The 20,132-nt window shown below is 38.2% G+C and overlaps 1 protein-coding gene across 5 annotated transcripts in view; it reads left to right on the forward strand.

Annotated features, from left to right (window-relative positions):
- Window positions 1–19,543, forward strand: part of CEMIP2 (cell migration inducing hyaluronidase 2) — an 80,362-nt gene extending 60,819 nt beyond the window's left edge. For 2 of the 5 annotated variants that reach the window (XM_037798661.1, XM_037798663.1), the window contains 7 exons: window positions 1,085–1,293; window positions 4,002–4,184; window positions 6,408–6,627; window positions 9,527–9,625; window positions 12,391–12,545; window positions 14,784–14,887; window positions 17,533–19,543. In XM_037798661.1, coding sequence (XP_037654589.1) covers window positions 1,085–1,293; window positions 4,002–4,184; window positions 6,408–6,627; window positions 9,527–9,625; window positions 12,391–12,545; window positions 14,784–14,887; window positions 17,533–17,729 — 1,167 coding nt within the window. In that variant the 3' untranslated portion in view covers window positions 17,730–19,543. Of the gene's footprint in view, window positions 1–1,084; window positions 1,294–4,001; window positions 4,185–6,407; window positions 6,628–9,526; window positions 9,626–12,390; window positions 12,546–13,180; window positions 13,327–14,783; window positions 14,888–17,532 lie in introns of those variants that run through there. The other 3 variants (XR_005210822.1, XR_005210823.1, XM_037798662.1) reach the window with 3 other exon arrangements.
- Window positions 19,544–20,132: the final 589 nt, after the last annotated feature.

Genomic DNA, 20,132 nt, shown 5'->3' on the forward strand with positions numbered 1-20,132 from the left:
GTCATCTTTTGATTTGGAAGAAGGTACACACACACACACACACACACACACACACACACACACGTTAAAAGATAGTCAGTAGTCTCAAAAATACTTCCTGTTTTTTTATTTTAAACTGTTCACGTGATGCCAAAGGAGAAGATGAATGTATTTTACTAGTCAAACATGAATGAGAGTTGAGAAGACTTTTCTGGCCCAGAGGGCATATAATTGATAAATCAGTCTTGACGAGATGGTAGAAATGACAGAAAAAGAAAATCGAAGCATCTAGAAAAATATCTTGTGGGTAGATTGGTGAGGCTTAGAAGCATTGTGGATTAAATGTCGATATTCTGCAAGTGTTTTAATACTTATGGAGAGTTTGTTTATAGGATACTGATTTGTTTTAGGTAATGTTTTTGGAAATCTGAGGTTTGTCTTTGGAAGATACGTTTGGGGAAGATTTTGTTTTGGCATGGCAAGTGACTTAAATGTTACTAGAATAAATTCAGGACTTACAAATTTGTCTCAATTCAATCTATTTTTCCAGTTTTTGCAGAGCTTTTTATACTGCTCCCCTTCCTTTTTTTTTTCTTTTTTTTTGGGGGGGGGGCTAAGTGAAAGATGACATTTTGGGCTGATATAGGTCATGGAAAATTGAAAGTCAGAGCTCTATGATATTTAAGTTTTCCATCTCTTGGTTTAGAGGAAAGTCTTTCATATGTGGCCAGAGGGTATCAGTTTTCACTTTCGTTAGCTGATTTTTTTGAATGTGTGTTCTTCAGATTGAGGGATTCCTTGAACAAACTGTGTAAACCACAAAGGTTTTATATTCTGATGAATAAGCTGGCCCGTTGTGGTAGAAGAGATTATGATGATTTTGGCTAGCGGAATGCATGGTCTGTTTTCACTGTTTCAGTTTAAGCAGACTGCATTGTAAGCGTAGCTTCTGTGTAGTTCACTGCTGCTCATTTGGTCTGGCACAGATCTCACAATCCACAGATCTCTCTTTTCAAAGCAGGGACACATGACTTTGTGCTGAAACAGTTTGTTAGGTGACTTAAAATTTCCTTCCCCTTGTTTAATTCTTCATTATTTTCTGAAGGTGTATGTGCAGACACAGAGCACTCAGAACCTGACCATGACCATCACGCGAGACGAGTATCCATCCCACCCCATGGTTCTCCGGGGCATTAACCAGAAGGCTGCCTTTCCCAAGTACCAGCCGGTCATCATGCTGGAGAAGGGCTACACCATCCACTGGAATGGACCCGCGCCGCGGACGACTTTTCTATACCTCATAAACTTCAATAAGTATGTTTCAGTTACTCTCATTTCAAACAGGCAAGAACATAGGAATTTAGTGGAGAAAAATAACTTCTACCCACCTAGCAGAAAGTAAACTGTTTGCATATCTTACATTGATGGAATTAAGAGATTACACAAATAGAATCCTGTCATTTTAAAAGCACTTATTTTTCTCTATGGGAAAAGGCCTATGGAAGTGAGTATTATGTGCAGAAAGCCGTTTAATATAGTCTGCAGAATGCTGTAATTCTCTATAGATGGGATGGAAAGAAAGTTTTATATGGTGATACAATCGGTCACTTGATTCCCTGGGAAATTGAAAGATTTTTGAGGTCAAGTTCAAACATGACAGAAGAGAGGGGTGTGGTTGACTAGTAATGTCTTCTCTGGGCAGGACTTGATAGAAGAGAGGGGTGTGGTTGACTAGTAATGTCTGCTCTGAGCAGGACTTGATAGAAGAGAGGGGTGTGGTTGACTAGCAATGTGTGCTTGGGTCATGAGGTAGATGAGTTGTGGCACGAATGCAAGGTAGTTGCCACCTCTGCCTTAAAGCATCATTCTCTCTCCTCATGATTTCTTAATTGTCCATCTGGCTAGACTTGATAACAAACATAGGCTCTGGGTTTACATTAATTAATTCAAATGGTTACTTTGTGCTGGTTGCTGGGTATATAAAGATGAACGAGAAAAGTACTTGCCCTCCATGAGCTTACGGTATCAAGATAGGGAAAAAAGCTCAAGTAAATAAACAAGATTTTTTAGGGGTAAAAGAATGGAGCAACTAATTCTGCCTTAGGGACTTGAGCCAGGCTGCACTGAGGAAACACTGATTAAGTGATCAGTGTTGTTACAACAGCACAGTGTTGGGAAAGGACCAACTCTACTCAGGAAGTGAAGAGTTCATTGTGATGGGAGCATAGGGGAAGTGACAGAAGATGAAACTAGAAACGAGGGACGGAGTTTTTATTGAAAGGCAGAATAAACCAATCTAGATATGTGTGAGTCTTAACCCATTGGATTCCATGCTCAGATATGTTCTTGAAAACTGAAATTACTTGTTCTTCTGATTTTGCATAAAAACTGAAATGGTTTGTCCTCCTGACTGGTCATAAACCTCTGACTTGTCTTAAAACACCCAATTCAAAGGAACAGAGATGGACATAGAACATACAGGAATTCAACTCTAAGTAGCTCACTTCCAAAGATGGGTGAATATTGTGGTATAGAAGCTGTTGTTCTGAGATATTTAGGCCTTTGGTACATGCTCCAAACTGAGCCATTGTAATTCTCCCATAACATTTGCTGCTGCATCTCTAAGCTCTTTCTGGAGGAAAAGGAGAATAGCAACCCCACTTACCCAAGCCAGAATCCCAGGATTCATCCTTGACTCTTCTTTTTCCTCATCTCTCCTTCTCAGGAACCAAGCCCTGTTGGTTCAGTCTCCTCGATGTAGTTCAGATCTCTCCGCTTCTTTCTTCCCCTCCTGCTGGTGACTGAGTTCACACCATCATCATATGTTGTCTGGATTTCTCTGTCGCCTTCTTCTTGGTCTCCCTACCTCCAATCCTTAGTCCACTGTATGTCCAGAGATTGTTTTCTAAGAGCACAATCTTATAAGATGACTCCCATATGTGAGCTGTGAAGTCAATTAAAGAAACAAATGATGGTCAGAGAGGAGGAGAAATGTGAAAAAGTGATCAACAATCCAAAAAGCTACATCTGGCAGGGTTTTGAATTTGAGGAACTGAGGTTATGAATTTGAAATACTATAATCAAATGATCTGTGGGTTTCTGTAAATGTCATTCATAACTTTTGAACAAATACTGGGCAAGGCTGAATCCAGAAATGAAAAGTTTAGAAAAATCCACATGGCTTGAAATTCAAGTGCTTTCTCTGTTTAGTTAATTAGCTAAAAGTTTCTAAAAATTACATGATGTGCAAAGGCAAGAAAAGGAGATGGATAATAGTTTTTTTCTGATTTAATGTAATTATAGGGAGGTCATCAATTTTGTTATAGGGCTACTTATGAAAATAACACTTTAAAAGTTATAAAAGACGTACTTTCTCATTATACAAAATAAGAAAATACAGAAAAACATCAGGAAAAGAAAATTAAAATGAGCTATAATCCTACTAATCAAAGTGAGGCATTATAAACATTTTGGAATATTCCCTTCTCCCTGCTCTCACTAAACACATGAATGGACCATCATTTATTTAACCACACCCCTCCCCTCATGGGCATTTGGATCATTTTCCCCCTGCCTTTTTTTTTTTTTTTTTTTTTTTTTGGCTATTATAGATGATACTGTATAGAACATCTTTTACCAGTGTACACTTCTGCTATCAGGCTATTAGTATTACCACTTCAGTGCAACTGTCTATACCTAACAGGTTCAGTTATTTTTATTATCCATTTGCAGTGGCTTAAGTACATTTTATCTAGTTACTATTCGTATTCCCTTGAAGCCTGTTGAAACTCAGAATTTTTTGTAGTCATATTAATGTTGCAAAAATGTTGATTAGAGAAATTTGGGTGACAGATAAAGGTGGATGATTCTTCAGTATGTCAGGGTTCAGGACTGCCATTGTTAATGGCTGAACACACAGCAGAAATTTAAGAAAGAGAAAATGCTAAAATTTGCATATGCAGTAATACTCAAAAGACACTGGCTCTAATGTGAATTAATTTTTTATTGTCTCTCCTTTATAGGAATGACTGGATTCGAGTTGGCCTCTGCTACCCATCAGATGCAAGTTTTCAGATTATCTCTGGCTTCTTTCTGCGGCAAAATAGCTCATTAATCAAAAAGGAAGACTACGAGCCAGTACATTCAATGGAAGAACTGCAGAGAAAGCAGTCTGAGAGGAAATTCTATTTTGACTCCAACACAGGGTAATTCAGTGGAATTAGGGAATGAGAATTATTGCTATTTTTCTTTAATGGTGAAATTGCTAGTTCTTCTGCTGAGTAGCTAAGAAGAGGCTGTGATGTGGTGGCTGTTTAGAAAAGCAGCTGCTGTGGGATAATGCTATGTATATCACTATTAAAGGTTTAGAGGAGAGCGGAAATGACTCGTAATTATAGTTGGCAGTAGAAATAGAGTAAAAATGTTTGCCATATACCTATTAAGGCAATTTAGGGAGAGAAATTATTCTTGTCAATAAAGAACCAGTAGGCCAAGTTGAAAATTAAAATAACTTTTCCCATAACTACTCTTGTGATGATTATTTAGATATGATATAGTTCCTGTTTCAATGAAAGCTCATTTTTCTCTTCCTACTGATTTTAAGGCTATCCCTCAAGTTTACGTGGAGTTTTTAAGAATCACTGTATAACCATGGCATATTTGCTTCCAACTTTCTCTAGGCTACGTCTTTCCACTTTTTTATTCTAATCCTGTTCTCCTGGGGTCCTGTTGGCTCTATCTGCTTTTTTCCAGTTACAGTGTCTCAGCCTTTGATTATGGTAGGCCTTGTCTTCTGTACTCCTCCAGCAACTAGCATGCTCCTTCAATATCCTTCCCTATAGCTGACATTCCTACCATGTGCCTTTACCTAGATACTGTCAAGGTAATAATGTGAGCAAGGTGCATTTCTTAACATCTGCAAATTCGCAGTCCCCTGAAGGATGTGGGCCTGTAAAGCAAGTAATTAGAGAGGAAAGATTTAAATGCTGCAAGTCTTATAGTGGGATATTCAGCGTGCTTTTTGGAGTAAACCAATGTCACCCCAGAAGGGCGACACTGGAGCTAAATCTCAAGGAATGAGTAAAAGGAGATGGAAGACAGGATGGGAGAGGTGCTCCGAAGAGAGGGTACCATGTGTGCAAATGCATGGAGGCATGGAAGAACGTGGCATGGCATGTTTGGGAAAGACAGAAAGTTCAGTGTGGGGAGAAGAATGGCAGAATTAATTGGGGAGAGTTGAGTTTAAGTTCAGTTGGTAAACACCTTGTAATATACAACTCATTTTCCCACTAATGTCCTCTTCAGAAACCAGTGTGGTTAGCTTAAATATTTTCTTCTCATAAGTTTCCCTGACATTTGATTTCTAATTATATGTAAACCAACAACTTACCTAGACTCATATTCTGTAGTTACAGAACTTCCACATTCGTGATTAATTTTCCAAAAAATAAATGGAACACCCAAATTTAAGGACAGTCAGGGGACCTTGAATTAATGATTACCTGTATGAAAAGATGGGAACTATTTCCTAGTCTGGAGTATTTCAAGAGTCTCTCATCCTCTGAGGTTCTAATTCTTTTTCATTCGAATAATTTTTACTATTGTAGTTATATATCAAAATGCTTGTGCCTAACCAGGTCCCTGCATTCCTTAAGTATGTATGTTAGAATTAGTGGATGTTGGGACAATGGCTGATTTTTACCTCATATTTGCAATTCGGTATTGCTCATTGATTAAAATGTGAATTCTTCATCCATGGTAGTCAGTTGCATTGGCTCTTGTCCTTTAGACTTGTCTTCCTTTTGGTTGAGAAGGACTGGGTTCAATGATAGACGCTGGACTGCTGCCTGAAAGTTAGACTTTTCCAATTGTCTTAGCAGTAGGAGGATAATCCAGAAGGAGTAGGACTGTTCATTTTGCTGGGTTTTGGCCCATCTGCTCTTGCTTGTGAGACCATACTTTGGCCTTAGTCAAACAAGTCAATTGCTGTTTTTATTATTCCAGTTTTGTGCCTTAAACCCAAATGATTTTTTAACAAAAAGATAGAATAAACCACACTAATTTACCAAATCCTAAACTCAACCCAAGTCTAATGTTTTCCAAGGAATTTTTGAACCAAGCCAAATTCCATCCTCCCAAATTACCTGTTGAACTAATTCCAAGCAGAAATCAACTTCTGTATCTTGCGGAATGGCAGAATCAGGATATGGAAATATTTTCTAACATGGCATTGCGTTTGCCTTAGGACCCTAGTAGTGAAGAAAGAAAAGATAAGCAGATTTCATATTTCATTTGTAGTTATTTTTGTTTCAAAGAAAAGGTTCTTTATTGGAGGAGTAGCCCTTCTGGCAATGAGTCGATTTGAGGAATTGTGTTAAGTTCTTTGAGAGTAAGTCTAACATCAATGGCTTGTGTTCTGTTTTGGGCAGATTGCTGTTTTTGTATCTCAAAGCTACAAGCCACAGGGATGGCCACAGTTACTGCTCATCTGAGGGATGCGAAAGGATCAAGATCCAGGCAACATCAAACTCCAAAGACATCAGTAATTGCATGGCCAAAGCGTACCCACAGTATTACAGAAGGCCGTCGGCCATCAAGCGAATGCCTGCCATGCTCACTGGCCTCTGTCGAGGCTGCGGCACCAGTCAGGTAAACAAGGAAGAAGGGTGGAATGTGGCCTGGGAGAAAAAGTCAGAATGTTTCTTTACAATAAGGAATGATTTTTTTGGAAACATCTTTGTTACCAGTTTATGAATATTGGATGTTTTTCTCCTGAATTTTGGCCCATTTTAGAATGTGATTCTTATCAAAAGCACACTAGTCCAAATTTGTAAGAAAACATTTCCCCCCTGTGATACAGTGATTGACCCTGTGTGAAGTGGATTTTACACAGTTTGAAGTTAGAAGTTGTTTTGTAGGTGGGCATCTTTTCTCTCTCAGATATGTGATTCTGCTACAGCATTGCTGTTTGGTTTACATGTCAGTGATATTAAAAAAAAACACACTTCTCTGTTTTATTTGTAGTGTGAAATTGCTCTTCAGAAAGTACAGTTTGTATTAGTCAGGGTTCTTCAGAGAAATAGAACCAACAGGATGTGTGTTTATGTGTGTGTATGTATGTGTGTATGTGTGTTTAAGAGATTTTTTATAAGGAATTGGCTCTTGCAGTAGTGGAAGCTGGCAAGTCTGAATTTGTAGGGTAGGTTGGAGCAGAAAATCCTGGCAGAGTGTGTTGCTGAATTTTGAGTCCAAATTCCTTAGGCTGGAAACTCAAGATGTGAGTATAGGGCGTGCTCTTGAGGAAGAATTCCTTCTGATCTCTGGAACCCTCAGTTCTTAAGGTTAAGACCTCCCACAGATTAGATGAGGCCCACCCACATTGCTGAGGGTAATCTCCTCTAGTTAGGGTCAACTGATTGTAGATGCTAATCCCATCTACTAAATACCTCCACAGCAAGGGCCAGGACATCATGACCTAGTCAAGTTGACATGTAAAATTAACTATCATGTAGCTCATGAAAATCATTTTTTTTATTTAAGAGTGCAAAGCCACTCTTAATTTTGAAGTGTGTGCTAATTGCATTTCTTTAACAGAGTAAAAATATTTTTCATTCTTAATTAGATGATCTCCTTTTGGATCTTGAGAAAACATGGCAATGAAATAAATCCAATTATGCAGCATAGTGAGGGGGTTCCAAAAGAAGTCAGACCAGTTTCACCTGAAAAAGAAGTATAGAGCTCATACTGCCCTAAATAACATTTAGGGACTAAGGAAAATGGCTCTCAGAGTGTTACCTGGGATTAGAGATGCAAATTCTAGGACCCCACCTCAGACCTGCTAAGTCAGAAACTCAAAGGGTGGACCCAGTGGTCTGTTTTAAGGACCCCTTCAGGACTCACATTTGAGTCCACACACAAAATGCACACTGCCTATTAATGTGGAGAAAACCTCTAAATCTTACTTTGCATTTCTAAGTGATTTAAGAAAACTAAAACTCTTATATGCCTAAGTTCTTTATTTCTCATTTGCTTCTGACTACTGGTAGCAATGAAAGCAGGGAAAAATGGATTTCTTTTCCAATTATAATATATAGTAAGTTTTTAAAATGGCAGCTCACTGACGTGGTCTTTCTTATCTCTGAACCACCCCTGTCCTCCATAGACAACAAAGAAAAGCACCCCCCCCAAAAAAAAAAAATTGTATATGTGAAGAAGGTTTTGTTGGGTCCTTTCCTGTTTCATGTAATGTTTTTCACTATTAAAATGATAGTTTGAGATAATCTTTGTGAAGACGTAACTTCTCCCGCCTAATTTTCGAGCTGGCTTTGCCAAGAAAGTCCTTCATTACTGGAAGAGGCTTTATGTAATTTATAATAACATTAAATTTATAATAAATATTTTAATTTATTAAAATTGATTTAATCACCATTGGCTGTTAATTCTAGGTTTCTTTTGTTAAGTGGTTCCATGCATGATGTTGAAAACTCTTTAGATGTAGACTAGATGTTCAGTGTGCCACACTGTGCCACAAAGCTTGTCCCCATGTATGATATTTAGCACTCTATTCTTTGTAATTGAAACATTGATCAGAATTCATTTTTTAAAAAATTATTGATTACTTATTTTGTATAATGGCAAAGAATTTGAAGCATCCAGGACCATCACTTTTACTTGGAATTTTGGGGGGGAATTTAATTTTTTTATATCAAAAACAAAGACCTTCATATTAAGCAAAAGTCACATGAAATTTTGGCTCCAAATCTAAGACTTAAAGAATGTCTAGGTTTGAATGCTTCGTATTATGATTATTATTTCCTCGTGCAACAAAGCTGCTGATGTTGATTTATAAGGACAATATACTTGTAAGTGTGGACTTGTGAGAGTAAGTGGAAGGAGAAGGAAGAAACGTTGAGATGGGAGTAACCTGGAGGGTTAGTAGAGACCAGGGAAGGGCGTTGTGGTTGAGGGGTCGGCATCAGCCAAGGCCTCATGGCAGGAAAGGAGAAGTACTTGTGAGAAAGTGAGGAGGCAGTGGGAAATGGGACCTGCTCAATTTATGAAATGTCTCAATTTATGAAGTGCTTTGCAGCTTAAGTAGGAGTTTAGATCTGGGGACATACAAGGCCACTGAAAGTTTTTAAACAGGATAGTGCTTGTTATCTACACTTCCCTCAATCCTATAGTACATTAGCCCCACTTCAGGGCATTTTGGTCTGAAAAGGACATTTTGAAAAGATCTGTGACTTTTTGCATGAACGTTTACAAAGATTCAAGTATACATCATCTTTGGCCATTTACTGAATTTATTTTACTAACAAGATGACAGTTATTTCGAACTGGGGCTGTTCCAGAAAATCAGGAACATAACACTTAACCGTATTAAGCCTACATCGAAAGATGGAATTCCAGGTCATAAAAGATGTACAAAATTTTAGAAAAAGAATAACACCACAATTTTAGAAAAGGAAAACATAATTGAATTTATTTTGAGGGGACCTTTTGGAGAAATATGCAGGTAATGTAAATAGGGAACTCCTTCTGTGTCTAGGTGGTGTTTACTAGTGATCCTCATAGAAGCTACCTCCCCGTGCAAGTCCAGTCACCCAGTAAAGTGGACACTCAGCGTGGAGAGCCATCTGTTATCTCTGTAAGTACCATCAGCGTGTACGCTGCCCTGGCTGTGTGCTTTTATGTTTCATCCTCGAAATGTGAATTATCTCTGGGAATAGTCAAGTGTTTGTGTTCACATTTTGATTATTGGTGGCAGGCAGTACAACAGAGCTATTAATACCTTCTAAACATTCGACCTTCTCAATACATAACTTACCTATTTTCATTAATTTTTTCCCCTCAGATTGTGTTTACCAATTAATTACTCTTAGGTTAATGTTAAAATTCGTTCATGGGTAGCATGGCATTGTGAACATAATTAGTAACACTGAAATATATATCTGGATGTGATTAAAAAAGGAAATACTATGTTGTATATTTGGTACTAGAATAAAAATTAAAACCATGGAACTGCACAATGCAAACAGCAAACCCTAAGTTAAACCATGAACTACAGTTAATAGTACAACCATAAAGATGTGCTTTCATCCGTTGTAACAAATGTTCCACACCAATGCAAGGTGTTAATAATAGGGGGGTATTTGGGAATCCTGTATTTTATGCATGTGTGTTCTGTAAATCTACAACTTCTCTAACTAAAAAAAAAAAGTTGTGACCCAGAACTAATTTTTGTAAGAGAAATGGCATTTTTGCTTAAAAATAATTGCCATAGGCAATCAATATGTAGAAAGCTGTGTTTAACCCTGGTTTTTGAAACTTAATCTAAGCCCCCAAGTAGTTTGTTAAAGATAGAAGAAACAAAGTTTTTAACATCTCTCTGGCCTTTTTTTGAAATTTTAAGGCTCCTGGATCCCATTTATTTCAGAGGAGGAACTGAGGATGCAAAGTGTTGTCTTTTTTAACTGAATTAGTAGAAGTATTGACCTGAGCCTCAGTGTCAAATCTAGAATTTGGGCTTAGAGCCAAGTTAGCCACTGGGAACTCGTCCTCGGCATATGACCTGTCCAAAGTCACGTTGCTCTGCATGCCATATAGAGAGCTCTGATTAACAGGCGTCCAGCCAGTGAACTGATACCCAGCCAGAGCCTGGGTCCAGTATCTTATGGTCTCTTTGGGAGTTTTTTCACTGGGGGCAACATAATCAGAAATCCATATATTTGTGGACAGGATTAAATTTTACTTTTTAACAAGTCTGAATTTAAAATATCCCACTTTGTTGCAACCCAAAGATTTCCCAAAAACATACTTATGCCTATTCTCCCAGGTCGGCAATCCTTTATTTCGCAATACGCATATAACCTTGGGGGCATGAAATTTGTTAGCTCAGCTCTTAATATGGTCAGCCACATGAAAAATCTGATTTTAGCCTGCTAGAATCTGGTGGGAGTCAGCTGCGTAAAGGAAGTGGGGGATGCTGGGTCCCACTGCTCTACTAGCTAGATAATTAAAGAATATAATGTTTGCACACACCCCCACCCCCCAAAAAAATCCAAGGCAGTCTATGCCCCAGGGTCTGAAGACATTGTTTGTCTTTCTTGCTTTACATTGGGTGTCTGGGACCCTGGAGAAGTCTTGAACATCATGTTTTGTCAGATTTGTCTCCAGTACTTTTCACATGTAGCATCTGAAAAATGTTTTGTTGTGCATGACTTTGCTTTAGTTTTTATGGAAAGTTTTCTGTTTCCTTTAAGCAACAGATTTTGGAGAGTTCTTTTCAAAAGGACCTTTTTGAGGGTCATTAAATTTTTTCTTGGTGTTTTCTGTGTGCTTTGAAGGTTATTATATATTTTTTCTTAAATGTACCTCAGTTTTAAGTATCTGGATTTTTAAAAATAAAGGAATCACTTTCAACCTTTCCTAATATAAAGTGGCATTTTACCCCAAGCAGTTCCAGAAGTATTCACTGGATTAGAGCAACTTAAACATAGCTAAAAAGCCATTTTGTGAATTCCTGTGAGATCAATAATGATTAGAAATAAAACTTAAATATCATAATTTCCCCAAGCATGAGGGCAGTTATGTAGTGGTGAGAGCATTTTATTCTGTGTGAACCTTTAGCACAGTTTATAATTTTACACACTATAAACAGAAACATTGCCTATGGACTTAATTCAGGTTCGAATTATTTTTCAATCTAAACCCCCCCCCCCATTTTGACTGAAGAATTAATGATATTTGGAAATGTCTAGAGTTCCTTTTCTTGAAAAGGCCACAAGCCATTAATTTAAAGAGGTTGACTATGGAACTTTCAGCTCACGATAATTGTGTAACAAAGTATAATAATAACCTGTGGCTTAAATCCCAGTAAAACTGCTTCTTTTCCATTTTGATTTCAGAGGAGAGCTATCTTTGGGGGCAAGGAAGATGAGGCATTCTGGCTCCTATGAAATTCCAGCCCTAAACTCTAATGGGGTTTTTGTGGGTCTAGGCATGATAACTTGTTTTTTCCTGAACCAATGTGACAGTAAGTGAGCTCTGAGCTGCAGTAGAGAAGCTGCCACCTGCTCTTCTGAGTTACAAAGTCTTGACCCTGGAGAGATGGTGCTTGTGGAAGAAAAAGGCCCTGAGTACAGCAGAGGGGCACCAGGCCTGGCTGAGGGGGCTGCCCCTTGTCCAGAGCTTCTTGTCTAGTAAGTAAAGATCAGTCCAGACAGAGTCTATGGAAACACAGGCATGGTTTTCAAATGTTCACAGAAAAAGAGTAAGTGGAACACACGACTCCTGGCAGTGTAATTTGAATCACAGGGTTTAGAAGACAGAGAGAAGGGGCTGGCAGGGAGAGTTATCCTGGAAATGTTACTGAAATAGTGATGACAGCAGAGGACATTCTTTTATTCTCAGGTCAATGGCACAGACTTTACCTTCCGGAGCACAGGAGTCCACCTCCTCATTGTGGATGCATGTAGTGTTCCATTCTGGTTGACGGGAAAAAAGTTTTTCCCTCTTGAAGATGTTAGTCGCATGGGAGAGTATTTAAAAACAGGGATTCCTCCAAGGTAGGTGACACCTGCTCTGTGACAGCAACAAGCCACCTTAGAAGCACGGAATCCTCTAAGGAGATGACACTTGTTAACTCTTGAGTATTGGTTTGCCTATGCAGTCTTTTTCATACTCTGCAAGCATTTAGGGCTCTGTGAAAGGTATTCATTCCTTTCCCCACCTCAGACTGATGCCGGTATGGTCTGAGCAGCTTGTCATTGATTTTGCAAATGGCTGTAAGGTTCTTTGGAGAAAAGCTTGGTATTTTGGAACTTCATCCCACTTTTTAGGATTAAGTTGATCTACCTTTGATCAACTCACTCAGAAAAGCCATTACCATTTTGAAATAACTTAAAGGAAATTTTGCCTTTGTGACCATCTGCTCTACCGATGGACTCTTGGACAGCATTGTGCTCTGGCTGGTGTGCACAGTTATCACCTGGGCCACTTGGAAGTGACTGGAAAAGAGTAAATAGATTAAGTGGGATGAGTGTCTGGTTGTTTTATGAGCACTGGTCCAGTGTGTTTTTCTTTGTTGGTCTCTTAGGAAGGAAGCACATGAGAGAAAGCTTTCTTTTTCTGGGTGGGTCAGACTCACTGGGAGGCAAGGGGATAAATTCAGGCTCCTTTCTGCCTCTTGGCTTTGCTGCAGATACCGATTACGCACCCGTGTTCCTTGAATGAAGCCACTTAAGGGAAGAATGTAATTCTCCCAGTGAGTAAAGTCCAGCTAGCTTTTGCATCATCTTCAGTTGATCTGATCACTCTGCTCTTTACAGATTCTAGAAATAAATTCCAGTAAGTCCCATTAAGTCATTAGATTATTAGGGTGTAATATTCAGCAAGTATGTTTAACATTATCTTCTGGTTGAAGACACTTGTAGTGAATTCCTGAGGCCTTAATTTCCTTAAGGATTTAAAGATTTTTTCCAATGTTGGCAGTACACATACTCATGTCCCCTAAAACAATTCAGGACATAAACCTCACCACAGATATTTAGGAACACAGTAGTCTTGCAAGCTACCCTACCGCTTTAAGAATGAACACCAACTAGTTAAAGAGTAACTAGATGGTTTCTAGGCTTCTGAGATCCTAATGTTCCATTTTTTGAACCAGGTTCTGGCTACACAAGTATGCTTAATTTGCAAAACTTCAATGCACTGTGTACTTAAGAATACTTTTTGTATGTGTGTTGTTTTTGACAAAGTGTCAAGAAGTTACAGGGCAACTGGCAGTGACTTCTAGGGGATAGCACATGTGGGGGTGGGGTTGCCCTGTGAGTGGACTCGGGGGACTGACCCCCTGAAGAAAGGCAGGTCTGCAGGGCTGCCACAGTCAGACTTCTGCTCTGACTCTGAATTGAGTCATCACTGCTTTAGAAGGAAAGACTCCAACAAAGAACCCACACCATTGTGAAACTTCAGAATCAGTTTAATAGGAAATATCAAGTCCTGCATTGAGGAAATAAACACTTGACTAGAGGATATAAAATGAGCTGAATAGAGGAGCGACCTTCCCTCTTTCTGGGTGGAACACTTAATATTTAAAGATATCATTCTGTGTAAATTAAAATGTGAATTGAGCACAATTCCATTAGCATCCCAGTAGATTACTTTTCTATTGTACTTGACAGTTGATATTGAAGTTCATCTGGAAGAATAAATGTGAAGAGTAATCAAACATTTTTAAACAAATGACAGTAATAAAAGGGGTTGTCTTAACAGATAATAGCCATGAAGCCATAGTAATTAAGCCAACATAGTATTGTGAGAGGAAAGAGATCAGAGGAAGAGAATAAAGAGTCCACAAACAGATTTGAGTATACGTTTGAGTTACTATACAATAAAGATGCTGACTTAAACCAAACTATGGGGTACAGATTTTATTTTTTATAGAATTGGTGTTTATCCATTTATTTAATAAACAGATGATAGAACAGAACTGGATAAAGAGAGCTTTTGAAACAAAGCAAAACATACCACCCATGTTAGAATTCTTGTAAGGAATAAACTATTTGTGTCCCAAGCTTTTACCTAAGTGAACTGTGGTGTCCCTATGTTTAGAGACCCTTTGTAATAGCAACATGAGAAGTTCCAGGTAAGGCAGGGGAGTGGAACTTCTATCAGCAGGGACGAGAAAGCATCTGAGCTTATTTCTTTTTTTGAGTTATGCTTTCATCTAGTACAAAAAGATACTCATTAAATATATGCCAAACTATTAAACATTTGCTCTATTTTCTAACTTTTAAATACAGGTCAATTGTTCTGTTGAGCACAAGAGGAGAAATAAAGCAGTTGAATATTTCAGATTCATTAGTACCTCTGGGATTAGCCAAACCAGCTCATCTTTATAACAAAGGTTTGTATTTGCATTATTGTATGAGGTGCTTACAAGCCTAGCAAAATATGAATTTTTATGGCAGAATTCAGTGATCACACCATTTTCATGAGCTTGTTTTGCTGGAGTGGGTATCAAGATAATTGCTAAATTAGAGGAAGTATGTTGGGATATGTTTTTTTATTTGGGGCAAGAAGTGGATGACCAGAGTTCATCTGCTGACATAAGGAAGTAGAGTTACTATCCACCCCCACCTGTTTTGTTTTGTTTTTTTTTTTCTTTTAACAGTTTTATTCACACACTGTGCAATCCATCCAAAAGTGTACAATCAGTGGCTCTTGGGATAATCACAGAGTTTTGCATTCATCACCACAATTAATTTGAGAACATGGTCTTTGCTCCAGAAAAAAAAAAACCCATACCCTTCATACCCACCATTATTGATGCTTAGCTTTGGTATAGTACCTTCATTACAATTGATGAAAGAATATTATAATGTTACTGTTAACTGTAGTCCTTAGTTTACATTAATTGTATTTTTTCTCATATCCCACCCTATTATTAACACTTTGTAATAGTGACATACTTTTGTTCTATTTCATGTAAGAATTTTCTTATACTTGTACAATTAACCATAGTCATTGTCCACAAAAGGTTTCACTGTTATACAGTCCTGTATTTTATCCTCTAGCTTTCCTTCTAGTGCCATACATGACTCCATACTTCCTCTTTCAACCATACTCACACTTATCTTTGTTAATTACACTTAGAGTATTGTGCTACCATCACCTCTGTCCATTTCCAAACGTTTACAATCAACCTTATTAAACATTCTGTATTCCTTAAGCATCATCTGCCCATTCTCTACCCTCTTTCTATCTCCTGGTAACCTATACTCTAGATTTTAACTCCTGGAGTTTGCTCCTTATAATTAGTTCATATTAGTGAGATCATACAATATTTGTCCTTTTGTTTCTGGCTTATTTTCCTCAAGGTTCATCCATGTTGCTGCATGCATCAGGACTTCACTCTTTCTTATAGCTGCATAATATTCCATTGTATGTATATACCACACTTTGTTTATCCACTTATCAGTTGCTGTATACTTGGGCCATTTCCATCTTTTGGCAATCATGACTAATGCTGCTATAAACGTTGGTGTGCAAATGTCTGTTTGTGTCCCTGCTTTCAGTTCTTCTAAATGTATACCTAGTAAGGGGATTGCTGGATCATATGGTAGTTTTATACTTAGTTTCCTGAGAAACTGCCAAACTCCCTTCCAAAGCAGCTGCACCATTCTACATTCCCACCAGCAGTGAATACGTGTTCCTATTTCTCCATATCCTTGCCAACGCTTGTAGTTTTCTGTTTTTTTGATAATGGCTGTTTTAGTAGGTGTGAAATGATACCTCATTGTGGTTTTGATTTGCATTTCCGTAATATTTAGTGATGTTGAGCATCTTTTCATGTGCTTTTTAACCATTTGTATTTCCTTGTTGGAAAAGTATCCATTCGTCTTTCACCATTTTTTTAAAAAATTCAGTTTTATTGAGATGTATTCACATACCATATAGTCACCCATGGTGTGCAATCAACTGTTCACAGTTCCATCATATAGTTGTGCATTTATCAACACAATCAATTTTTGAACCTTTTCATTACTCCAAAAAGAATGAAAATAAGAATAAAAAATAAAAGTAAAAAGAACACCCAAATCATTCCATCCCCCCCATCCCACCCTGTTTTTCATGTAGTTTTTGTCCCCATTTTTCTACTCCTCCTTCCATACCTTGGATAAAGAGAGTGTGAGCCACAAATTTTCACAATCACGCTGTCAGAGCATGTAAGCTACATAGTTATACAGTCATCTTCAAGAATCAAGGCTACTGTGTTGCGGTTTGACAGTTTCAGGTATTTCCTTCTAGCCATTCCAGTACACTAAAACCTAGAAAGGGATATCTATATAGTGCATAAGAATGCCGTCCAGAGTGACCTCTCAACTCCATTTGAGATCTCTCACCCACTGAAACTTTAATTTCACAATTTTTAAATGGATTGTTTGTCTTCTTATTGTTGAGCTATAGGATTTCTTTATATATCTAGAAATTAAAACCTGATCAGATATATGGTTTCCAGATACTTTTTCCCATTGAGGAGGCTGCCTTTTCATTTTCTTATCCAAGTCCTTTGAAGCACAAAAGTATTCCGTTTTGAGGAGATTCCATTTATCTATTTCTTCTTTCATTGCTTGTGCTTTGGGTATAAGATCTAAGAAACCACCTCCTACCACAAGATCTTGAAGATACTTCCCTGCATTTTCTTCTAGGAGTTTTATGGTCCTACCTCTAATGTTTAGGTCTTTGATCCATTTTGAGTTAATTTTTGTATAAGGTATGAGGTAGGGATCCTCTTTCATTCTTTTGGATATGGATATCCCATTCTCCCAGCCCCATTTATTTTTTGGAGAGACTATTTTGTCCCAGTTGAGTGGACTTGGCTGCCTTGCAAAAAATCAGTTGCCCATAGATGTGAGGGTAGTGTAGTTTTTTTTTGTTTTTTTTTTTTTTTTTAAGCTGTCTTTGTTTTGCTTACCTCTAACTTCATGCCCTGCATTATCTTGCCCTGAAACTACTAGCTAAACCAATGTAATTTATTTTTTGTTTCAGGGAGTACCGTATTTTTGGGATTCAGAGGAGACTCTAAACCTTCATGGACTAAGCTCTTTACCAGTCCTGCTGGACAGGGCCTTGGACTGCTTGAACAGTTCATACCTTTGCAGCTGGATGAGTATGGCTGCCGCAGCATCGACACCATCCGCAGACGAGACCTAGAATTCTTAAAGCAAGCTTCAAAAGCACATTAGAGACTTAACTGTAACTTAAGTGCTGAAAAAAAAAATGTGAACTAACTTATTTAATTTATGGCATTTCAGAGTGACACTGTTAACCCAATGGAACCATTTTCCTGTTTGATACAGAAAGGGGGAAAAAAAGAGTTTAACGTGATTGCTTGAATACCAGCTCACGCACCTTCTAGTTGTACAAAATGTTAAAGAATTTATTTGTGTTTCTAAGGCTGGCGTATTCAGAGAGCAGCTCTCTCATTGCCTCCTTCTACCCCAGTGTTCTGTAGTAACTGTAAGCAGTGTTCTACTTTTTCTGTAAGGGGGACATGGTAGGGTAGAGGGCTTCGGAGAGTCAGCCTGAGCTCTTTAGAGGTTCAGCTATTGTAGCACCTTGGATACTTGAAGTCTATGCTCAGTCCTGTCATGTGGCAGTTGACTTGGGTGGCTGATAAGTTCTGTGATGCCTTGGGCCCTGTTTTTGGGCAGCCTTTGAGGATTTTGTATGATATTGAGTGACAGTTTTAAATGGCAACTCAGGCCCCAGCGCATGCCTTTTTTGCCTGGACATGTGCTATTTTTATTCATTTGTATATTGATTACTTCTAAGTGTTCAACTTTCAAAACAGCAGAGTAAATTGGGACAAAAGGGCTTTAGGATTTAGGAATCCTGTTAACCCATGACCATTGGGAAAAACTTTGAGTTGCACCAAGGTTTAAGATGGTTTTTGCAGCTTTAATCTTTAGCCTGTTCTGACTGTATATTTGTGTTTAAAATGTGGAGCTGAGATGAATATTTACATTTTTTTTTTTTTTTAAAAGAAGCTGTCCCTTTTCCTGAACTGTAATCTTATCTCGTTTCAGATTGTACAGAGGAAGTCTGTTCTTGGGTGCTCCTGCACTGGGTTTTTTGTTGTTTTTGAGTATAGTTTTTTTTTTTTTTTTTTTTTTCCTGCTCACAGTTCTGCTAGGAAAATTGCGGAAAGCTCAATGATACCCCAAAATGATTGTGCCCAGGGGGTAAAAAGGGGAGGAGAGCCTTTTAAGAAAGAATCATTGTGTGTGTGTGTGTGGGGGGGGGGGTGTTCAGAAAGGAACTTAATAGCCTTAGAGGAATGGGTCACTCCTAATTAATTAACTTATTAGAGCCAATAATTAAAAGGTGCCATCATACTGTCTTTCCCTCTCCCACTGAGGGTATGACTCTCCTGCCAGGCAGATTGCACATGGCAAAAGGGGACTGATCCTACAGACTGAGATGTCAATGGTCCAAGAGGAAAGAAGCATCAGAACGTCATTGTTTTTCTAAATCCACAATGCATGAAACACAGTGAAGGGTTGGCCAAGGAGGGACTGTAGGAAGCGTGTTCAGGATGAGACTGGCAGTGAGTACACACAAATTCACTGTCCTCTACCAAGGGCAAAGGCTGATGGCCTGTTCCTTTGAGTCCAGGAGACACTGCAGAGCAGCTCTGTGACTTCTGTTACTTTACAAAATATGCTACCTCAAAGTGCTACCAATCAACCTTTCTAAGTATAAGTGTTCTTGCTGAGGGCACATGTCTTCATCAAAGTTTAGGGTTTTCTTTCTTTTGTATATTGATGAGTGAAGCCTCATCTATTAAATATACTTTTGGATCATGGTTCCTGAAGGTGATTAAAGTTTGTGTGTGGTTTTATGACAAATAGCTTTTATGTGTGTGTGTTTTTTAAAGTTTTGTTCTTTCAAGATTTGGGAGGAGATGTAAGTTCCAAGGCACTAGTTTTTTTCTGATCTGTATACTAATAATCAGGGCCTAAGTTAAATAAATAAAAATATGTGTGCGTGTATTTTATACATGTGTGGGAATCTATCATCCATACGTACATATAATTTTTTTTTATTCCAGATTCTGCTGTAAAGAAATTATTGGCAGAAATGAGGAAGGGAAACTGTCCAACAAGTAGATTTTGTAGACCTAAGCTTCAAAAAGGGCAGGGATCATATTTTCCAATTCAGTTATTCTCAACCTCAGCGGCACATTGGGATTTCCTGGGGAGCTTTAAAAAAACACCACTCCCTTCACCCACATTCTGATTTAATTGGTTTGGGGTACAGCCTGGGCATTGGAATTTTTTTAAAGCTCCCCAGGTGATTCTGACATGCAGCCAGGTTTAGAAACCACTGTACTAATATAATAGGCCCACTATTTAACTTCAGTCCATAATTTTTGGGATGAATTTAAAATTACATTTATCTGTTATTTTTATTTGAGATTCCTATATTACTTACAGAACTCCCAGCCTTAAAGCATTGCACCTTTCTCTCCTTAATTATGACTTTTTAATACAGTTTCTAGTCCTTAATCCTCTCCAATTGGTCATATAAGCTGATATATATATTTCAGGCCATTGGGGGCTAGCACTGGACTCCATTTCTACTGA

This window comes from Choloepus didactylus, chromosome 10, assembly GCF_015220235.1.
Source record: "Choloepus didactylus isolate mChoDid1 chromosome 10, mChoDid1.pri, whole genome shotgun sequence".
NCBI classification, from domain to species: Eukaryota; Metazoa; Chordata; class Mammalia; order Pilosa; family Megalonychidae; genus Choloepus; species Choloepus didactylus.